The sequence below is a fragment of the Olea europaea genome, chromosome 13, assembly GCF_002742605.1.
Source record: "Olea europaea var. sylvestris chromosome 13, O_europaea_v1, whole genome shotgun sequence".
In the NCBI taxonomy this organism is placed as follows: domain Eukaryota; kingdom Viridiplantae; phylum Streptophyta; class Magnoliopsida; order Lamiales; family Oleaceae; genus Olea; species Olea europaea.
The window spans coordinates 20242992-20262677 of record NC_036249.1 but is presented as its reverse complement, the minus strand read 5'-3'; the positions used below and the strand labels follow the sequence as shown (position 1 = coordinate 20262677).

Below are 19686 nucleotides of genomic sequence, written 5' to 3'. Positions count from 1 at the left end.
ATTGATTTCTACCATTTTTCGATTCCTTTCCTCCGCGTCGACCTCAAAGATCGGACCTCCTAATTTAAGAAAGTCAGAATTATTGATTACGTATCGGATAATGGGGAATTGGCATGAATTTCGGTGAAATCACAAGTCACCATCCACATTCGTTAGAAAACCAAAGTAATGAGTGTATCTCTCAAATTATGTGATCGAAATGTCTACCTAGCGACTCAAACGAGTTCAACTTGTCGATATACAAGGGCTTGGAAGGCTCGTGACTGCTCAAACTCGTGTTTATTGACAGAACGACACAAGTGTCGTTTAACAACACTTGTGTCGTTCTGTTGATTTCTCCCATTTTTTGCTTCATTTCCTACGCGTCAAACTCAAAGATTGGACATCCTAACTTTAGAAAGTCAGAATTATTGATTACGTGACGGATAACGGGAGAATTGGTATGGATTTCAGTGAAATCACAAGTCACCATCCACATTCGTTAGAAAATCAAAGTTATGAAGGTATCTCCCAAATTATGTGAGCGACATGTCCATCTCGGGACTCAAATGAATTCAACTTCTCGAATATAGGGGGCCCGAAAACCTCGTGGCTGTTCAAACTCGTGTTTATTGACAGAACGACACTTATGTCGTTCTGTTGATTTATCCCATTTTTCGCTTCATTTCCTCCGCGTCGACCTCAAAGATCGGACCTTCTATTGAAAAATATTTATTTTATGCTTATATTGAAAAAATAAAAATCTGAATTTTTTTTTGAAATTCGGTTTGGTAAGTGAATATACGGTGTTCTGCACTCTCGATATTTGTAAGTGCAAAAATCGTTATATAAAAATACACTGCAAATACGGTAGGCAGCATATACGGTAAGTTGCAAATACCGTAGGCAACATATATGGTAAGGTGAAAATATGGTAAGTTGTTTGCAAATATGGTAAGATGTAAATACGGTAGGCAGCGTATACGGTAAGATAAAAATACGGTAATGTAAAAATACGGTAAGTTGTTTGCAAATACGGTAGGCTGCAAATACGGTAAGTTGTTTGCAAATACGGTAGACTGTAAATACGGTAAATTGCAAATACAGTAAGTTGTTTACAAATACGGTATGCTACAAATACGGTAGGCAACATATACGGTAAACTGCATTTATGGATTTATAATTTGTTATAAATGTATAAAATTTAAAAATATAATCTTCACATTCAATTCAATCATATCAACACTATCAAAGAATACAAACAAAATAGTTTGTATATTTCTTATTCAAACATGAAATATACAAGCATATTTTTCTAGATAACATACTGCTATACAATTGTAAAAATAATTTATAATTATTTTCTTATATTATGAAAATATTTTTAGATATTGCTTCTAAAACTTTCCAAAAAAATCAAAATTCATACACTAATAAAAATATAATAAATACAAAATTCGTGCAGCGCACATGATAGCGACTAGTTTAAACATAACGACTGTTACACCGTTTTAATATTTTATCTCAATCCAGTAACGGCACAAGAGTCGTTTTATAAGCGGTAACGACACTTGTGCCGTTCTTATGAACATGTTTTTGTCTTTATAACGCTACTTGTGTCGTTCACTTGTATTGTTTTAATAAAAGTTTATAATTTATGCAATGTCACTTGTGCCGTTCTCATATACACTTATAAGTCTAGAAATGACACTTATGTCTTTTTTTGAGACATAACACAATAAAGATACACGTCAATATTTAACAAAAGACAAACATATCCTACAGAAAAAATTCATCCCCCGGAATAAAGTCATCCTATTGATATGCGCATTTTCAAATGTAATCTACAACTTTTTTACATTCTTCAAAATATCAAAATTCTCAAACTCGAGTGAAAAATATATATACATTGAAACAAAATAATTTTGAGGGGTACTGTAAAACGCTAATCCTAAGCTCTAGTTACACTAGAATCATACCCCCCCACCACTATAATTAACATTATTTCAACCACTACCACTGTACTAATATGTGCTTTCCCCACTCCGAGTATAAGAGTTATCACTTCTAAAATCACGACCACCAAAATGCCCACACCACGTCTACTTTTACCTCTATATGGAGCTCGACTTGTAAACCAAATCAGCCAATGGGTACCTCTTGATTGGCTTATCAAATCAGCTGGTGGCTTTGTTGATACGTGAGCAATGTAGGGAATATCAAGGCCATGACCTGCCATATCTGTCACAACCAAAATTAGTGTGTTTCCACTTTTAAACGATTTCAATGCTAGTTCTCTTTCTTGGAACAACAGGTAAATCAAAGTCAAATCAAGTAATAATCAATGTAAGCGTAATGATACAACGTTTACGCAACTAAAGAATAAAATGATTCAATAAAGTCAAGGGGAAACACAACCTTTTAAATTGCAAACTTATATACATTATTTAGTAGGTGAAGTTCCAATCTACAAATAAGGGCACTGTGGTAAAAATAGGCAAAATATAATATGAAAAAATTCTGAAATCAACAAGTGTAAAGTTTAATAATAGAACTCACATAAAATAGGAATTACAGTAAAACATAATATAAAGAATTTTCCTAAAAATGCCGAATTATTTAAATCAAATTATTCTTAATGCAACTCTCTAAGTTTCAAGGCATATCAAAGAACAAGCACATTTACATATCACAATTTCGATTTATAGCAATGCCAGTAAATGAATTTTTTTTTAACCCATCATCTTCAAAACCCCAAATGTATCAAAAATCCATTCACATTAAAAAAACTCAGCTAAAACTAAACTAAATATACAAATAAATCACGAAATCATAAAAAAAATGCAATTTTTACAAATTTTTATTATAAAACTATAGTAATGGAAGCACAAAATCACATTTTAAAATAACAAAAAAGAAAAAAAATCGTAGAAAAAATTACCTTTTTTGTTGTCTTAACTTGTACCAAAGAGAAGGTAAAGTAATGTGAAATAAACTAGAGTCAAAGAAAAGTTTTTTGTAATATTGAAATATAGTGAAAATTAAGGTGAAGAAGATGGGTTTGGAATTCAAGTTTGGGGAATAGGGTTTCACAGGAAAAGGGAAGAAGAAAGAAGAAGGTGAAATGAAAGAAGTTGGGTGAATAATTTGATATAAATTGAAGGACAATTTTGTCATTTTATCAATTAAAACATTTTAAATTTTTTAATTCCATTTTAATGATGGTCAAAGGCTATTTGTCCAAAATTATTGTCCAAGTGGGTCATCTGGCCAAATTCCCCTAAAAAAATTGAGTTGGCTCAACTCAGCTTGAGCCTTAAGTTTTTGGCTGAGCAACAAAAGCTCGAGTCGGGAGTTTTGGCTCGCGAGTCGGCTCGACTTGACTCGTTGATATCCCTAGTCCAAAGTGGTTTGTTGGAAAATCAGTCCATGTTTTTGGGCTTCATACTCCAACAATACATTTTTTTTAATGGCACATTTTTAATAAAATAATATTACATATAAATTTAAAATTATTTCTCGTTTTTAATTACACATTTTTTAATATATTACTATTCAAAAATGAATTTTTTTTCCTAAAATACGTTTTTAATGAAGCCCAAACAAGGGCTTGAACAACAGTAATGATATTTAGAACTATTGGTTTTTAACATTGATTTAAGTGACAATACATGTTTAGTAGTGCTACATATACATGACGGTTTACATATGAGATATGATTGTATTAGAATTTCTTCAACTAAATAAAAAAAAAATATTCTCCATTTTTTTGACACTTCACCTGTATGTAAATCATTACATTACCGCCGTTATTTTCAAGTAGCATTATCCATACATGATTTTAAGTTACATGTTCAATTGAATATAATGAGTTATAACCCATTTAATCGAACGTATGATATAATGACACCTAAACTGGTGTTCAACACCATTATTGCTAGATAACGTTATTAATTAAACAAAGTTGAAGAAGGACCAGGTCATCTCTCTTTATATTTTTTAACATTTAAGGCTTGCTTGAGAGTTTTGGGTACGTGTTATATTTTTTTTTAAATATTAGTTTTAGACGTTATCAGAAGTACAATTTTGGTCTGTGGATGATTTTCGTCGAAGTTTTTAAAAAAATCCAACCCGAGCTTTAGAGTTTATTATTTAGCGGTTTAGAAAAAATTTTAAAAAATAAAATTACATATACACTATATATACAGTGTGTATGTGTGTGTGTGTGTAATTTTATATAGTGTAATTTTAGAAAATATATAGTGTATATGTAATTTTATTTTATTTTTTAAAAATTCTAAACCGCACATTTTTTCCCTTCCCTTGTCATTTTTTTTAAATGATTAGTTACTTCCGTCGTCCTTCACTTTGATGATGGGCTACTAGATTAGCCAGTAACTTGTAGCTGTCAGAAAAGCTCTTGAATGATTATCAAACTACTCCATCATTAGGGATGATCACCCGCAACGTTCCAAAGTAGAAGAAAATATTTTTCTTAATAGTAGCCATGAAATTATTTTAATCCACTTCATGAAAATAGTGAATAACAACAAGAAAGAACTTACTTTGGCCTCTGGTAAGTGGTAGCAGGCCCAAGATGTCCATACCCTACTAATAAATGAGCATACTCCATGGATGGGGATTATAGTTCGTCCAACTGGTGGATCAAGTTATCGAACCTCTAATAGGTATTGCATTCTTTTTACGCACTATTTGGCATCTTATTTTTGTTAGAATTGAATGAAAAATATTGAATAGAAGTCTCTTCATGTGTTGTAACTCAAGTCCCTTCATGTTTTTAACTCCTTTATCAATGAATGGTTTAACTCCTTGATTAATGAACTAGCTTTTCCTCTATTGGTATAAATAGGAGTCTCTCTAGATTGGAAAATCACAAGTGAAATGCAAGCTTCTTCCTCTAAGCAACAATCTTCTTTTTCTCACTTTCAAGTTCTTCCTTGTACTTATAATTTTTTTGTGAGATAGAGTAGATCACAACTAGTTCGCAGACGGTTAACGTAGTGTAGCGCGAACCAACAACCAATTGTATTCTGGGAATCAAACACCGATCAAAACCTCTTGCACTCCGGTGAGGCGACGAATTCGATTTAAGGAAACTGTGAATACATAGGCCTTCGGTTTGATTTGATTCTCTAATATATACCTACAAGCTTAAATCGAATTGGCTTTAATAAATCAAATTTTGTTCATTAGTTTTTGTCAATATTTCCAGTTCATGGTTTTTGCATGATTTCTAATTCATTTTAAATGATTGTTAAGTTGTTAATAATTTAACAAAATAATATGTTTTTCAACTCTGCAGTTTTATTTTCTGAACAGATAACTTGATCTTGAATTTATATACAACTTTACAAACTTATAATTATTCTAAATTATTTGTTGCTTGTTCCGGTTCAATGGCGTCACATGAAAATAACGATGTGAACAACGGAAGCAACACTGTCGGTACCGGTGTACTAAATCCTGCGATGACCGTTGTTAACCCTATGGAGACCACGACTCACATTTCTCCCATTGACGGGATAATTGGAGGCGGGATTCCTCATGTTGGAGTGAACCCAACCTTGCCTTCGGCTGCGGCCTCGGCAATCCAGTTTGGCACAATACCTTTGCCAATGCCTAAGGCTGCAGCTTCGGCACCTTTGCCATCGTTTTCGGCTCCATTTTCGGTGAATCATGCAATTCGATCGGATAAGTTTGCTGGTACTGATTTTAAGACATGGCAGAATAAGATGATTTTCTATCTCACTACGTTGGGCCTTGCACGTTTCCTCATTGAGGATGCCCCTATCGTGGCTGAAAGCGACACTAATGTGCATAGGCCTGCAGCTTGGGACACTTGGAAAAGTACTGATTTTTTGTGCAGCAACTATGTCTTGGATGGCCTACAAAATTCTCTGTATCACGTATATGTGGTAAAGAAGTCTGTTAAAGAGCTCTGGGAGTCCTTAGAAAAGAAATACAAGACCGAGGATGCTGAATTTAAGAAATTCTTAGCCAGTCAATGTATGGACTTCGAAATGGTTGATTCACGTTCAGTGGTGAGCCAAGTGCAGGAGTATCAAGTGCTTTTGCAAGAAATTCATGCTGAGGGTCTGATCATGTCAAAATCTCTACAGGTGGCTACTGCTATTCACAAGCTACCTCTTCAGTGGAAGGCTTTCAAAAGCTATTTGTAGCATAAAAGGAAAGAGATGTCTTTCAAGAATTTAATTATCAAGCTGCGCATTGAAGAGGATAACAAACGGGTTGAACGTAAGTCAGAGAATTTTTACTCTGAGAAGACTAATGTATTGGAGTACGGCCAAAGTTCTGGTACTAAGAAAGTTCACTCCTTTAAAACCAAACGGGGTAACGAAAATCGAAAAGATAAAAAACAGGCTATGAAAGGGTCTCAGTTGAAGCCTGCAGGTGGGGTAGGAAAGAAACCTAAGTTCCAGTTCAATGGAAAGTGCTTCAATTGTGACAAAATTGGGCATCGATCAGCAGACTGCCGTCAGTCTCGAAGGGATAATAAGCAGCGTCCTCAGGCTAATATGGTTGGAAATGAGAGAGATCATCTCTCAGATGAAATGTCTGAGCTAAATCTCACGGCGGTGATTAGTGAGGTTAACCTGGTGGGGTCTAACCCAAAGGAGTGGTGGTTGGACACTGGGGCCACTTGCCATGTCTACTCCAACAGGAGCATGTTCACTACTTTTGCACCAATTACAAATGGTGAAAAGTTGTTCATGGGAAACTCTGCAACTTCTGAAGTGCTTGGTAAAGGCAAGGTGATCCTAAAGATGACATCTGACAAAGAGCTTACTCTGACTAATGTGCTGTACGTGCTAGAGATTCGCAAGAATCTGGGTCTCTTCTGAGCAAGAATGGGTTTCGTATGGTCTTTGAGGTGGATAAGCTGGTGATTACCAAAATAGGAGTTTATGTTGGGAAAGGCTATATAACTGATGACCTGTTTAAATTGAATGTAATTGCTGTAACCCCAACTGTTATGAGTAATAAGAAAACTCCTTCTATTTACTTGCTTGAGTCTCCTAATCTGTGGCATGGTAGATTAGGTCACATAAATTACAATGCTTTACGTAGATTAAGCAAACTAAATTACTTGCCTAGGTTTCAAATTGATTCAAATCATAAATGTGAAACATGTGTTGAATCTAAGCTTACTAGGTTTTCGTTTCATAGTATTGAAAGAAGTATCGAGCCATTGGGACTAGTCCACAGTGATCTATGTGACTTGAAATCTGTCCAAACACGAGGCGGTAATAAGTATTTTATTACTTTTGTCGACGATAGCACGAGATATTGTTATGTGTACTTGCTTAAAAGCAAAGACGAAGCTATCAATAAATTCATTCTTTATAAGAATGAAGTTGAAAATCAACTTAGTAAGAAAATAAAGGTGCTACAGAGTGATCGTGGTAGTGAATATGAATCACCGTTTGGTGAATTTTGTGCTAAACATGGAATAATTCACCAAACTACTGCACCTTATTCACCTCAGCAGAACGAAATTGCTGAGCGTAAGAATAGAACTTTAAAGGAAATGATGAATGCTATGTTGATTAGTTCTGGATTACCACAGAACATGTGGGGAGAAGCTATTCTTTTCGCAAATTACATCTTGAATAAAGTGTTAAGAAAGAATATGGATAAGACTCCGTATGAACTTTGGACAAATCGGACACCCTCATATAAATACTTACGAATGTGGGGGTGTCTTGTTAAAGTTGTGGTGCCTCCTCCTAAGAAGGTCAAGATTGGACCTAAGACAGTTGATTGTGTGTTTATTGGTTATACACAAAATAGTAGTGCATATAGGTTCCTTGTGCATTATCCGAACACGATTATGGAGTTAGGAATGCAAAATTCTTTAAAAATATATTTCCTTGTAAGTCTCTTAAATAGTTAACTCCTATTAAATGGACAATGGAATCTTCTGCTTCTGACAGCAGTAAAGATCCAGTTGAAGAAGGTGAGAATGAGTCTAGACGGACCAAAAGGACCAAAACTTCTAAGACGTTTGGCCCTGATTTTCTCACATATTTGATGGAGAATGATCCTCAAAGCTATAAAGAGGCTATATCTTCTCCAGATGGTCATTTGTGGAAAGAAGCCATCAAAAGTAAAATCGATTTCATTCTACAGAATCATACTTGAGAGTTAGTAGATCTTCCACCGAGCTGTAAGCCTTTGGGCTACAAGTGGATCTTCAAGAAGAAGATGAAAGCGGACGGCTCCATTGATAAATATAAAACTCGGCTAGTAATCAAAGGTTATAAGTAAAAGGAAGGCTTAGATTACTTTGATACTTATTCTCCTGTGTCGAGAATAACTTCTATCCGGATGATAATTGCTATTGCGGCCTTGTGAAATCTGGAAATACATTAGATGGATGTAAAAACAGCTTTCCTAAATGGAGATTTGAATGAAGAAATCTACATGGAGCAACCAGAGAGGTTTACAGCTCTAGTTCAAGAAGAGAAAGTCTGTAGACTAGTTAAATCATTGTATGGTTTGAAGCAAGCACCGAAGCAATGGCATGAGAAATTTGATAATGCTATACTTTCTAGTGGTTTTAGAATCAACGAGTGCGACAAGTGTGTATATGTCAAAGACACTAATGATGGATATGTCATACTATGTCTATACGTCGACGACATTCTCATTGCCGGTAGCTCTGACAAGATTATCAAAGCCACTAAGAATATGTTAAACTCAAAGTTTGACATGAAATATATGGGTCTCGCAGACTAGGTTGTGTAATAACAATACTACAAAAGAATACTTACCCAAAATATATGATCCTTTCTTGAATGGACCCTATCGGAGAATGTCATTTTGGGAGTAAAAATTACTCGAACACCAAATGGACTTGTGTTATCTCAATCTTATTACATTGATAAGATACTAGATAAGTTTAACAAGTCAGATACCAGTGTGGTCAGGACTCCAGTGGATTTGAGTCTCCACTTATCCAAGAACACTGGTGATGGTGTATCACAGTTAGAATATTCTCGGATAATTGGGAGTTTAATATATTTAATGACTTGTACGAGATCGGATATAGCATACTCAGTTAGCAGATTGAGTCGCTACACGAGTAACCCAGGTGCTGTCCACTGGAAAGCCATTTTTAGGGTGCTACATTATTTAAGGCACACTCGTGATTTTGGACTGCACTATTCTAGATACCCTGCAGTAATCAAAGGGTATGCTGATGCAAATTGGATATCAGATATGTCAGATACCAAGTCTACTAGTGGTTATGTCTTCACTCTTGGTGGTGCAGCTGTCTCTTAGAAATCGTCCAAACAAACTTGCATCACAAGATCTACAATGGAATCAGAGTTCATCGCTTTGGACAAAGCAATTGAAGAAGTAGAGTGGCTTCGCCAATTTGTTGAGGATATTCCAAGATGGTTAAAACCTGTGCCTGCAATTTGTGTTTATTGCAATAATCAATCAACAATTGGCAGGACACAAAGCAATATGTATAATGGTAAGTCTCGCCATATTCGAAGACGACACAATACCATTTGACAACTACTCTCACAAGATATTATCACTTTGGACTACGTGAAGTCAAAGGATAATATTGCGGATCCGCTAACCAAAGGGCTAACTCGAGAGCTAGTTGTAAAAGCATCGAAGGGAATGGGCTTGCAGCCTATGACGTTGAAAGGTATCATGGTGGAAACCCAACCTAGCTGAATGGAGACCCCAGGATCTAGGTTCAAAGGGACAACTAACATGTATATCTGTGTAAATCACTGAGAATGTTCTCCTTCTGCTCATTCCTATGGTGCTCATAGTGATTCGAAGATGCAAGTTAAGCTATGCTTTTAATGACCATTAAGCGTTGTTGTGAAAAACTGAGTTAAGAGGTCACCTATGTGAGTGTGAAGTGGGGCCGCTTCTATAAGGATTGGCAAGGCTACATCCTTGAAAAAACACTTGCAGAACCAAGTGACGTGTTCATGGCCAAAACGAACACAACGGGAAGAACTATGCTGTGACTAGAATGGTCCTGTGTGAGATCTATTGTCTTAGTTTACACAAATGGTGAAACAGTTCAAGGCATGAGATCCACTGGTTTGCTAGTAATTCCCGATAGGTTTCACAAGGGAAGGTTCAAAGCTAAATGCTACCTATCCTATGCAGGATTGATTCGTTTTACTCTCTCTTTCCTCTTGAGTCTTAGTTTCCATTTTTAATTCATGTGGGGGATTGTTAGACTTGAATGAAAAATATTGAATAGAAGTAATGAAAAATATTGAATAGAAGTCTCTTCATATGTTGTAACTCAAGTCCCTTCATGTTTTTAACTCCTTTATCAATGAATGGTTTAACTCCTTGATTAATAAGCTAGCTTTTCCTCCATTGGTATAAATAGGAGTCTCTCTAGGTTGGAAAATCACAAGTAAAATGCAATCTTCTTCCTCTCAGCAACAATCTTCTTTTTCTCACTTTCAAGTTCTTCTTTATGCTTATAATTTCTTTGTAAGATAGAGTATATCATAGCTACTTCGCAAGCGGTTAACATAGTGCAGCGTGAACCGACAACCGATTGTATCCTGGGAATCGAACAGCGATCAAAACCTCTTGCACTCCGGTGAGGCGGCGAATTCGATTTAAGGAAACTGTGAATACACAGGCTTTCGGTTTGATTTTATTCTCTAATATATACCTACAATTTTATCGTCGGTCAACAAGAGCATTACTTTAAAGCATTAAAGGCAAAGCCTTTATCACCCTAATATTTTTGCAAAGGCCATTGTACAGCCAAATTTAACTTTAGGATCACTTCATCATACTTGTGTTTTTGTTACCATCATAGAACTCAAAGCAAAGAGAATACTCAATTTCTTTGACCCCCGGGCTCATAAGTAAGACACTGACCCTGAGCCTTCTGACCAATCTACATAAATAACTAAAGTTGCTACTTCACCAACTAATGGGCTCGTGGGAAAGGTGAGTTCTATAATAAAATCTGCCAATGCATGTCCTTCTATAGCCATTTGCAATTTGAAGTCAATGTCAACTTCATTCAACTCGATGACTTACTTCAGAAGCTACCTGATGTTTCAGCCTATACAGCACTAGCTTCAAAGGCTGGTTGGTCATTACTTATAAGTGGTGAGCTTGGAAATATTATCTTAGCTTTTTGATAACTACTTTAAATGCCAAAACAATTGCTCTTCTATGTTGTAGTTAACTTCTATCTCTCTTAGCACTTGGCTCATATAATACACTGATTTTTCCCTTTTGAAGATCTTTCAGCAAGACCACACTAACGACATGAACTAACACAGTTAGGCAAAGATAAAATTTATCACAGAGTTGGGTCGCGTTAACACTAGTGGTTCTATAGGGGCTGATTCAAATATTCAAATGATTCTTCATATTCCTTCATCCATGTAAAACCATGGATCCCCCGACTGTTTTGAAAAAAATGGTAGCACTTATCTACATATCAAGACATAAAGGGGTTGAGAACTGCTACCCTCTTGATCAATCATTTAACTTCCTTCTTGGTAGCTAGATTTTTCATGTCAAGAAGTACTTGTATTTTGTAGGGGCTGACTATAATCCTTTGATGAGATATCATAAACCCTTGAAATTTACCTTCAGATGTCCTAATTCATATTTTTGAGATTACATTTCACCTGTGCATCTAGACAACATCGAATACCTCATAGAGGTTAGCCATATGATCCCTTGTTGCTCTATTTTCCACCATCATGTCATTATGTAAGCTTTCAAATTCCAACAAATGAGACCATCAAAGACCCAATTAACCATTCTTTAGTACGTAGTACCTACGTTCTTTAAGCTGAAAGGTATAGTAGTGTGACAAAACATTCCCATGTCCCTAATAAAAAAAGGTCTTTTCTAGATCAGTCTCTGCCATAGGTATTTGATGGTATTGAAAAAAAAAATAATAAATAAATAAATAAATAAAAAGCATGGAAGAAACTGAGCTTTTCATGTTCAGTGGTGGCATTTATGAAATGATCTATTTGCAGGATAGATAGGAATCTTTAGTGCATGCTTTATTCAAATATTTGTAATCTATATAAATTCTTTATTCCCTATTGAACATCTTTAGTGATACAACATTTTCCAACCATTCCAAATATTACACCTCTCACATGAACTTGACCTCTAGTAGTTGTCGTACTCATACCTTTATGGTTATAGCATGTTTTCAATTTGGAGCAAATTATCTCTTCTTCTTCTTCTTTACTACTTTTACTCCCAAGGTAATTTCGAATACCTCATAGAGGTTAGCCATATGATCCCTTGTTGCTCTATTTTCCACCATCATGTCATTATGTAAGCTTTCAAATTCCAACAAATGAGACCATCAAAGACCCAATTAACCATTCTTTAGTACGTAGTACCTACGTTCTTTAAGCTGAAAGGTATAGTAGTGTGACAAAACATTCCCATGTCCCTAATAAAAAAAAGGTCTTTTCTAGATCAGTCTCTGCCATAGGTATTTGATGGTATTGAAAAAAAAAATAATAAATAAATAAATAAATAAAAAGCATGGAAGAAACTGAGCTTTTCATGTTCAGTGGTGGCATTTATGAAATGATCTATTTGCAGGATAGATAGGAATCTTTAGTGCATGCTTTATTCAAATATTTGTAATCTATATAAATTCTCTATTCCCTATTGAACATCTTTAGTGATACAACATTTTCCAACCATTCCAAATATTACACCTTTCACATGAACTTGACCTCTAGTAGTTGTCGTACTCATACCTTTATGGTTATAGCATGTTTTCAATTTGGAGCAAATTATCTCTTCTTCTTCTTTACTACTTCTACTCCCAAGGTAATTTCGAATTGAATTGATTTCGACTTTTAATGTGTTACGGGGTCGATTGATCGTTTCAAGTTGATCGAGGCAGAGTTGGGAATTGTGGAATCTACCTTCATCCCCTATCCTCTAAAAAATTTGAACGGTTGATAGTTGCTCATCAATTTTTCGAGGAGTTCGGATTGATGGCCCGAAGAGATAAGATATCATGTTTTTCTTACTAGATATAGGCTATAATTCATGCTGATAATGTTTTACCTTTGCAGAAAATTTTAAAAATGGAAGTACCATGTTCTAGACATAAGAAGGGGTTCAAGCCCTCATCTGCTATTGCCAAGTAGATAAAGGATAAAGTGGAAAGGGTTAGCAAGGAAGCTACTGACCATGAAGGTGAGGGACGACCCTTTCCAAGGACAAAGGGAAGAACAAGATAAAGGAGGTTTCCAAGAAGAAGTTTAAATACTCTACCACTGGGAAGAGGAGGTCCATAGTCAATCTCTCCCCTTGATCTAAAGTCCCTACGGGGATAAGTTAATAGGAATATCCATTGCTACAGTTAGAAGGGGCAAAAAGGCCCTTATTGATGGAGCCTACAAGGCAGGGGTCTTCAAAGAAAGGGAGGATATCGAGCGACATCTCAACAATTTTGGATGTGGCACTTCTCTGGACGAAGCACTCTTTTTTAAAAAGAAGCAATGAACTAGCTCTGGAGATTTCATGCTACCTCTAGAAGTTCAGATGGCTATTGTATTGTTCTATAAGTATTAGAAGGGTAGATGGAAGACATTCGCTAGGTCCAGCAATTCGACCAACATCATTGCTACAATGGTGAACAAAATAGAGAGGGCATTTGGGATGGCCAAGAGGCTGAAATCCTCTATAAAACCTTCAGAAAAAGGAACAAAGAGTTTTCCATCAAGACTTTCCAAATCGAGGAAGAGGCTAAGAAAGCTAAGCCGATGCTGAGGCCGTAAAGAGGCAACAGGTCGAGAAATCATGAAGCTTGCTTCTGCTTTGGCAGAAATTGAAAATTTGAAGAATGAAGTTGACTTACCCCAATGTGAATTGGCTTCCTCGACCAAATGAGTGGAGATTTCTAATGCACACCAAAAATTGGCTGCTGAGGCCTTGAAAATGTCAAATAAAGAAAATGTTGTACTCAAACAATGGGTAAAGGAGCTTGACTACAGAGTTGCTAGACTTACTGAAGAGGTAGAGTGAGCTTGGGAAAGCCTAATCGACTAGCAAAGATGTTGCGAAGCAGTATATTGCTAGCTTTCATTTAGCTGAGGAGTACCAACGTTTCGCCAAATATTGGAGGAGGTTTACGTATTTCAAGTTGACGGAATGATTGAGATACACTCGACTTTCAACACCGCCAAACTAAGGTCAAAATTCTATGAAGAGGGAGAAAATGGAAAGTCTGAGACTCCAACGAAGGGCAGCCATATAATAGAGCTTGAAGATGATACGGCTGGGGACAATGTGACTTCTGAAGTAGTCGACCCCAATGCCATCATTCTTTTCGTTGGTGCTTCTCCTCCTTCCTCACCTGTTTAGCTATTGGGCCTTTAATTTTCTTACTTTCGTTGTAAATAGCTTTAGTCCCATTGTAATTATGAATTTTTAATAAAACGAATCCTTCTCTTACATTCATGAAATTTTATTGAACTTCATTTCAATATTATTGCTTTTTGACATATTAATGCTTCCTACATGCTATGTCCTATAATAAGACTCCTTTCAAAAAAAGTTTTACCTTTAATAGGGCTTTGCCTATGTTTCGACTTTATCTTTCCTCATCAAGGGATTGAATGGCTCATCTATGTAGAGACTTTCCCTACATCTTTTGTCAATGGAAGGCATGTGCTATCCACTTCGGCGAAAATGGATGTGGTCCTCTTTGGTGTGACCATGCTTCCCTGCCTGGTAGATGGTTCATCCAGGTAAAGACTTCTCCCACGACTTTTGTCAATGGAGGACATACACATTTTTTTGAATAAGATGAGGCTATTTTTGTTGTGCATTCCAAGGATAAAGTTATAGATTTTCATCCAAATTTTCGATCTATAGGCATCAGGCCATAGCTCTTTTTTGATACGGTAAGGTCCCTCCCATTTGAGACCAAAAATCCCTACTCCGTGACTCTTTAGAGGAGAGGAATACCCTTCGCGGAACTAGATTGTTTATACGAAATGAATTCTTCTTGATCTCGGAATTGTAGTTTTGTTGGTAGATAGCTAATTTTATTTGGGATTCGTTCATCCTTTTATAGAGAAAATTGAGCTTGCACCTTCTCAACTCGTCATTGGGTGTTTCATTGAACTATAAGTGACAAGGAGAGAGTAAACCTACTTCAATTGGGCTCATAGCTTTTGCTCCATAAGCCATGAAGAAAGGAGTTTCTCCTATTGCAGTCCTGCCAGCATATTGAATGGTTCATAGGACCCGAGGTAACTCATAATCCCACGCTCCTTTCGAGGCATCCAACTTCATTTTTAGGGTGTATTTGATGGTTTTGTTGACGACTTCTACTTACCTATTAGCCTGAGAATGGTAGGAATGGAGAACTGCTTTTTAATTCATAGTACCTTGTATAAATCTCTGACTTTCTTGTTATCAAACTATCGTCCATTATCAGATATCATTGAGTGAAAAATGTCGATTCGATAAATAATGTTTGATAAGTGTATTTTTGCACACTTATTGGGCACTTAATTTGATATAATTATTAATTAAATGAATGAAATTCTACTCACAATTGTGTAATATTCACTTTTGTACGCTAAAAATTACTCAAGTAAAGAGAACAAGGAAAAAGAAGGAAAAATGGACTAAAAGCGTACAACATTTGTGACTTTGCGCCAAGGCAAAAAAAGTCAAAAAGCGAAGAACCTTGGGGTGCAATCTATGGAGGGCATAATTGAAAGAAAAGTCAAAATCTAGGGACCAAATTGTACAAGATCAAAGTTGAGGGACCTGATGCGCAATTATCCTAGGGATGGAGCTGTAAATTGACAAAAATTCTGTATTTTGGTTGCTGGACAGATTCTTGGGTGCTGCAGCATTTTATATTATTGAAAAAGAATCTTGGGGACCATTTTGTCTTATTTTCAAAACTTGAGGGACCAAGATCGCAATTTTCCTTAGGTTTTAATGTTAAAAAACAGCATCTTCATTCTGGACGCAACTTCATTTTTCATCTTCTACTGGACGATTTTGCTTCTTCATTTTTCTCATTTTCTTTTCTTTTCTTTTTTTCCTTTCTTTTTCTTGGTATTTTGGGTGCTAAATTTAGAACACAAAGGAGAAGACATCAAGGATTTGGCAAAACTCTTGGGGAATCAAGTTCATGCTTCAAAAAAGAGTTTTATCTATATCTTTGTATTTTCTCCATTATTTAGCCATACTTGTAATACATTGGATGAGTATTCTCCTTGATTATCATTTATTTAACATGGGCTAAGTATTTTGTTGGGATTTATGGTAGTAGCTTGACCTAGGTTTAATTGATTTTCAATATTTGCTATTTGATATTAAATTGCCCATTTCCATGTATTTCTATTATTGCATTTATTGCATTTTCATTTATGTGGCCAATGAATGAGTATGTTTCGTGAAGTATACATTGTTCGAGAGAAGATTGTACATTTTAGATCAAATGGTAGAAACCTTAGGTTTGTGTAGAGGATAGATATATACCTCTAGCCCTAGGTGACCCAATGAGCTATTTTCATAACAATTTAATGAGGTTGTTTGGTTGTAATCGACATAGAAATATAGTAGGTTAAACCAATCAATTAGGGTTAATTTCACTCGAGAGAGGTAATTAGCTAAAATTGAAAAATTGGGTCTAACATCGTAAATGAGTATTCGTTAATTGGCATGTGAAGAAATTAATTAGGTGACAGTTAAGCGAAACCATGAATCCCAACCACATTTTCTTCCAAAATTCCCAAGACTTTCTTAGTTTGTAGATTTTTTCGTATTTTTCTTAGATCAAATCTCTTATTGTGTGTTTGTTTATTTTCATTGTTAGAATTAAATTGATTAAAATTGTGTAATTTAAAGTCAACATTCCTCGAAGGATCGACAATCCGGACTTAAAATGTCTACTTTATTACTTGAACGCGACCCGCGCACTTGCGGTAGTATTTTAGCGAACAAATTTTTGGCGCTGTTGTCGGCGAATGTTTTATTTCAATTATCATCTTTTGTTGATTCTAATTTTTACAAGTTTCGTTCTCTTTTCTTTTGCATAGCTTTTATATATTTATTGTGTAATTAACTTTTAATTTATATTTCCTTAGGTCTTTGTTGGTGCATGCTTCGTTCGAGAAGTTTTGATCTTTTCGAGCTTGATCCGGATATTGAAAAAACTTTTCGAAGAAGGCGACGGGAACAAAGGGAATTGAGAAGGCAACAATTGATTGAGATAGCACACCAAGGAGGTAATTTGGAACATAATGCTCAATCGGAAAATGTTCCTTGAGGTGGCATTCCATCGGGTTTGGGTAACCAAGCGGGTAGAGCTCTAGAGCCTATTGTAAATGAGGAAGATATGCTATTTGGGGACTTCATGAACCCACCTGTAGTAGAGAATGAATCAAGTATTGTCTACCCTCCATATGGACATCCAAACTTTCAACTTCGTCCGGATGTTATTAGTTTGTTCTCCAATACCATTCCATTCTACGGAAGGATTGATGAAAATCCTCACTCACATGTTGCACGATTCATAGAGAATGTTGAAAATTTTAAATATGAAGGCGTAAATGTGGAGGCGATCCGGATGAGGTTATTTGTTCACACATTGAAGGACAAGGCAAGGGACTGGCTTGAGACTCTATCGCTCGGAAATATAAATAGTTGGTTGGAATTTATTCAAAAATTCACGACCAAATTCTTTCCACCCACCCGAGTAGCCAAACTCAAGCATGACATAACCACTTTCCAACAATCCGAATTTGAGAGCTTTCACGAGGCTTGGGAGAGGTTCAAGGATATGCTTCGAACATGTCCAAATCATGGAATCACAATGGGGTAACAAGTGAATTATTTTTATGCCGGGTTGACTCCTTCTTGCCGTTCAAATTTGGATTCATTATCTAATGGCTCAATTAAGAAGAAGAGTATTCGAGAAGCATATGATCTATTTAAGGTCATGAGTGAACAAAGTGCTATGTGGTCGGATAGAGGTTCACAAAGAGGGGTTGGTAGAGTTCGAGATGGTGAAACTTTCTCAATGGTTATAGCAAAGATCGACTCACTAGCAAAGAAGGTAGAAGGACTTTCTACATCTACCTCGAGCTCTCATCCCGCTCATATAGTACAATCCACCTATTTGTGATATTTGTGGAGCAAATCACCCAAGCCTGAGTTGTCCATTGATAGGTAGTGGTTCAGCATCTGCCGAGCAAGTGGCATATATTCAAAACTATCAATACCAAGGGTACAATCCTTATTCGCAAACTTCTAACCTCGATTGGCAAAATCATCCGAACTTTTCTTGTGGAAATAATCCAAATGTGCTCAACTCGATGCCACAAGAGAAAAAAGAAGGTTGGGAAGAGGCTATTGTTAAGTTGGCAAACCATCAATTGCAATATCAAGAACGCAATGATTCCTCTTTGAAAAACTTGGAACATCAAGTGGGTCAAATTGTCAAGTTTATCTCCGAAAGGCAATAGGGGGCATTGCCTAGCAACACCGAAACAAATCCAAGGGAGAATGTACAAGCTATTACCACTAGAAGTGGTGTGCAATTGCCCAAAATCACGGTGACATGCCGTAAGGGTCAAACGGGCAAGGTACTTATTAAAGAAGAAAGGATTATGCAAGAACCTGATCCAAAGGATGAGACACTAATTGAAGAAGAATCGGAGCCATCAACATCAAAGGCTCCAATACCGGTCAAAGCCTATGTGCCTCCTATTCCATTTCCACAAAGGCTTCACAAACAGAAATTGGAAGTTCAATTTGGAAATTTTTTAGAGGTATTCAAGAAGCTACACATAAACATTTTGTTTGCCGATGCATTAGGTCAAATGTTGAGTTATGTCAAATTTAAGAAGGACATTCTTTCAAACAAAAGGAAACTCAAAGAACATGAGACGGTAATGCTAACGGAAGAGTGTAGTGCTATCCTTCAAAATAAGCTACCACCGAAAATCAAAGATCCAGGAAGTTTTATTATTCCATGCACTATTGGAGATTTGAATTTTAGTAAAGCTTTATGTGATCTTGGCGCTAGTATTAATTTGATGCCTTTGTCTATTTTTAGGAAGCTGAGATTGGGAGAAGCCAAGACCACAACTATATCATTACAATTGGCTGATTGATCAATTAAATATCCTCGGGGTGTCATTGAGAATGCATTGGTCAAGGTGGACAAATTCATATTTCCAGCCGATTTCATAATTCTTGACATGGAAGAGAATCATGACATCCCTATTATTTTAGGACGACCATTTCTTGCCACCGATCGAGCTTTGATTGATGTGCAAGAGGGACAGCTCATTCTAAGACTCCAAGATGAAAAAGTTATATTCAATATCTTGAAGGCCATCAAGTATCCATCGGAATCTGATTCATGTCTTCGAGTAGATGTTGTTGATCATGTGGTTGCCGAGTCTTTTTACAAGCTTTCAAGGATCCTCTAGAAACATGTCTTGTTTGTCCTTCGGCTATCAAAGAGGAAGATCCTGAAGTTGAGCATATGGTACACTATTTGGAGGCTACACCTTCTCAGTCTTATAAGAGAGCACCAAATTATGAGGACTTGGAAAAGAGCTCTTCACCACCACTGCCATCTCTTCAGCAGGCACCTATACTTGATTTGAAGGCTCT

At 36.2% G+C, this 19686-nt stretch overlaps 2 protein-coding genes across 2 annotated transcripts in view; one reads left to right on the top strand and one right to left on the bottom strand.

Moving 5' to 3' along the window:
* The window catches only part of LOC111407821 (mitochondrial-processing peptidase subunit alpha-like), a 22074-nt gene extending 10985 nt beyond the window's left edge, over window positions 1-11089 (bottom strand). The window contains exons 1-3 of the mRNA XM_023037509.1: window positions 11083-11089; window positions 6689-6693; window positions 6406-6412 (exon numbers count right to left, since the gene is read on the bottom strand). The gene's annotated coding sequence lies outside the window, so the exon portion shown is untranslated. The remainder of the gene's footprint in view (window positions 1-6405; window positions 6413-6688; window positions 6694-11082) is intronic.
* A 7582-nt stretch (window positions 11090-18671) lies between these two features.
* Window positions 18672-19178, top strand: LOC111408528. Its single transcript, XM_023038274.1, has one exon. It carries the CDS (start codon window positions 18672-18674, stop codon window positions 19176-19178), a length of 507 nt encoding a protein of 168 aa, XP_022894042.1.
* Window positions 19179-19686: the final 508 nt, after the last annotated feature.

What these genes read in the sequence shown, in the direction of transcription:
- LOC111408528 (XM_023038274.1), top strand. Translation starts at nt 18,672, where the DNA reads ATGCAAGAACCTGATCCAAAGGATGAGACACTAATTGAAGAAGAATCG.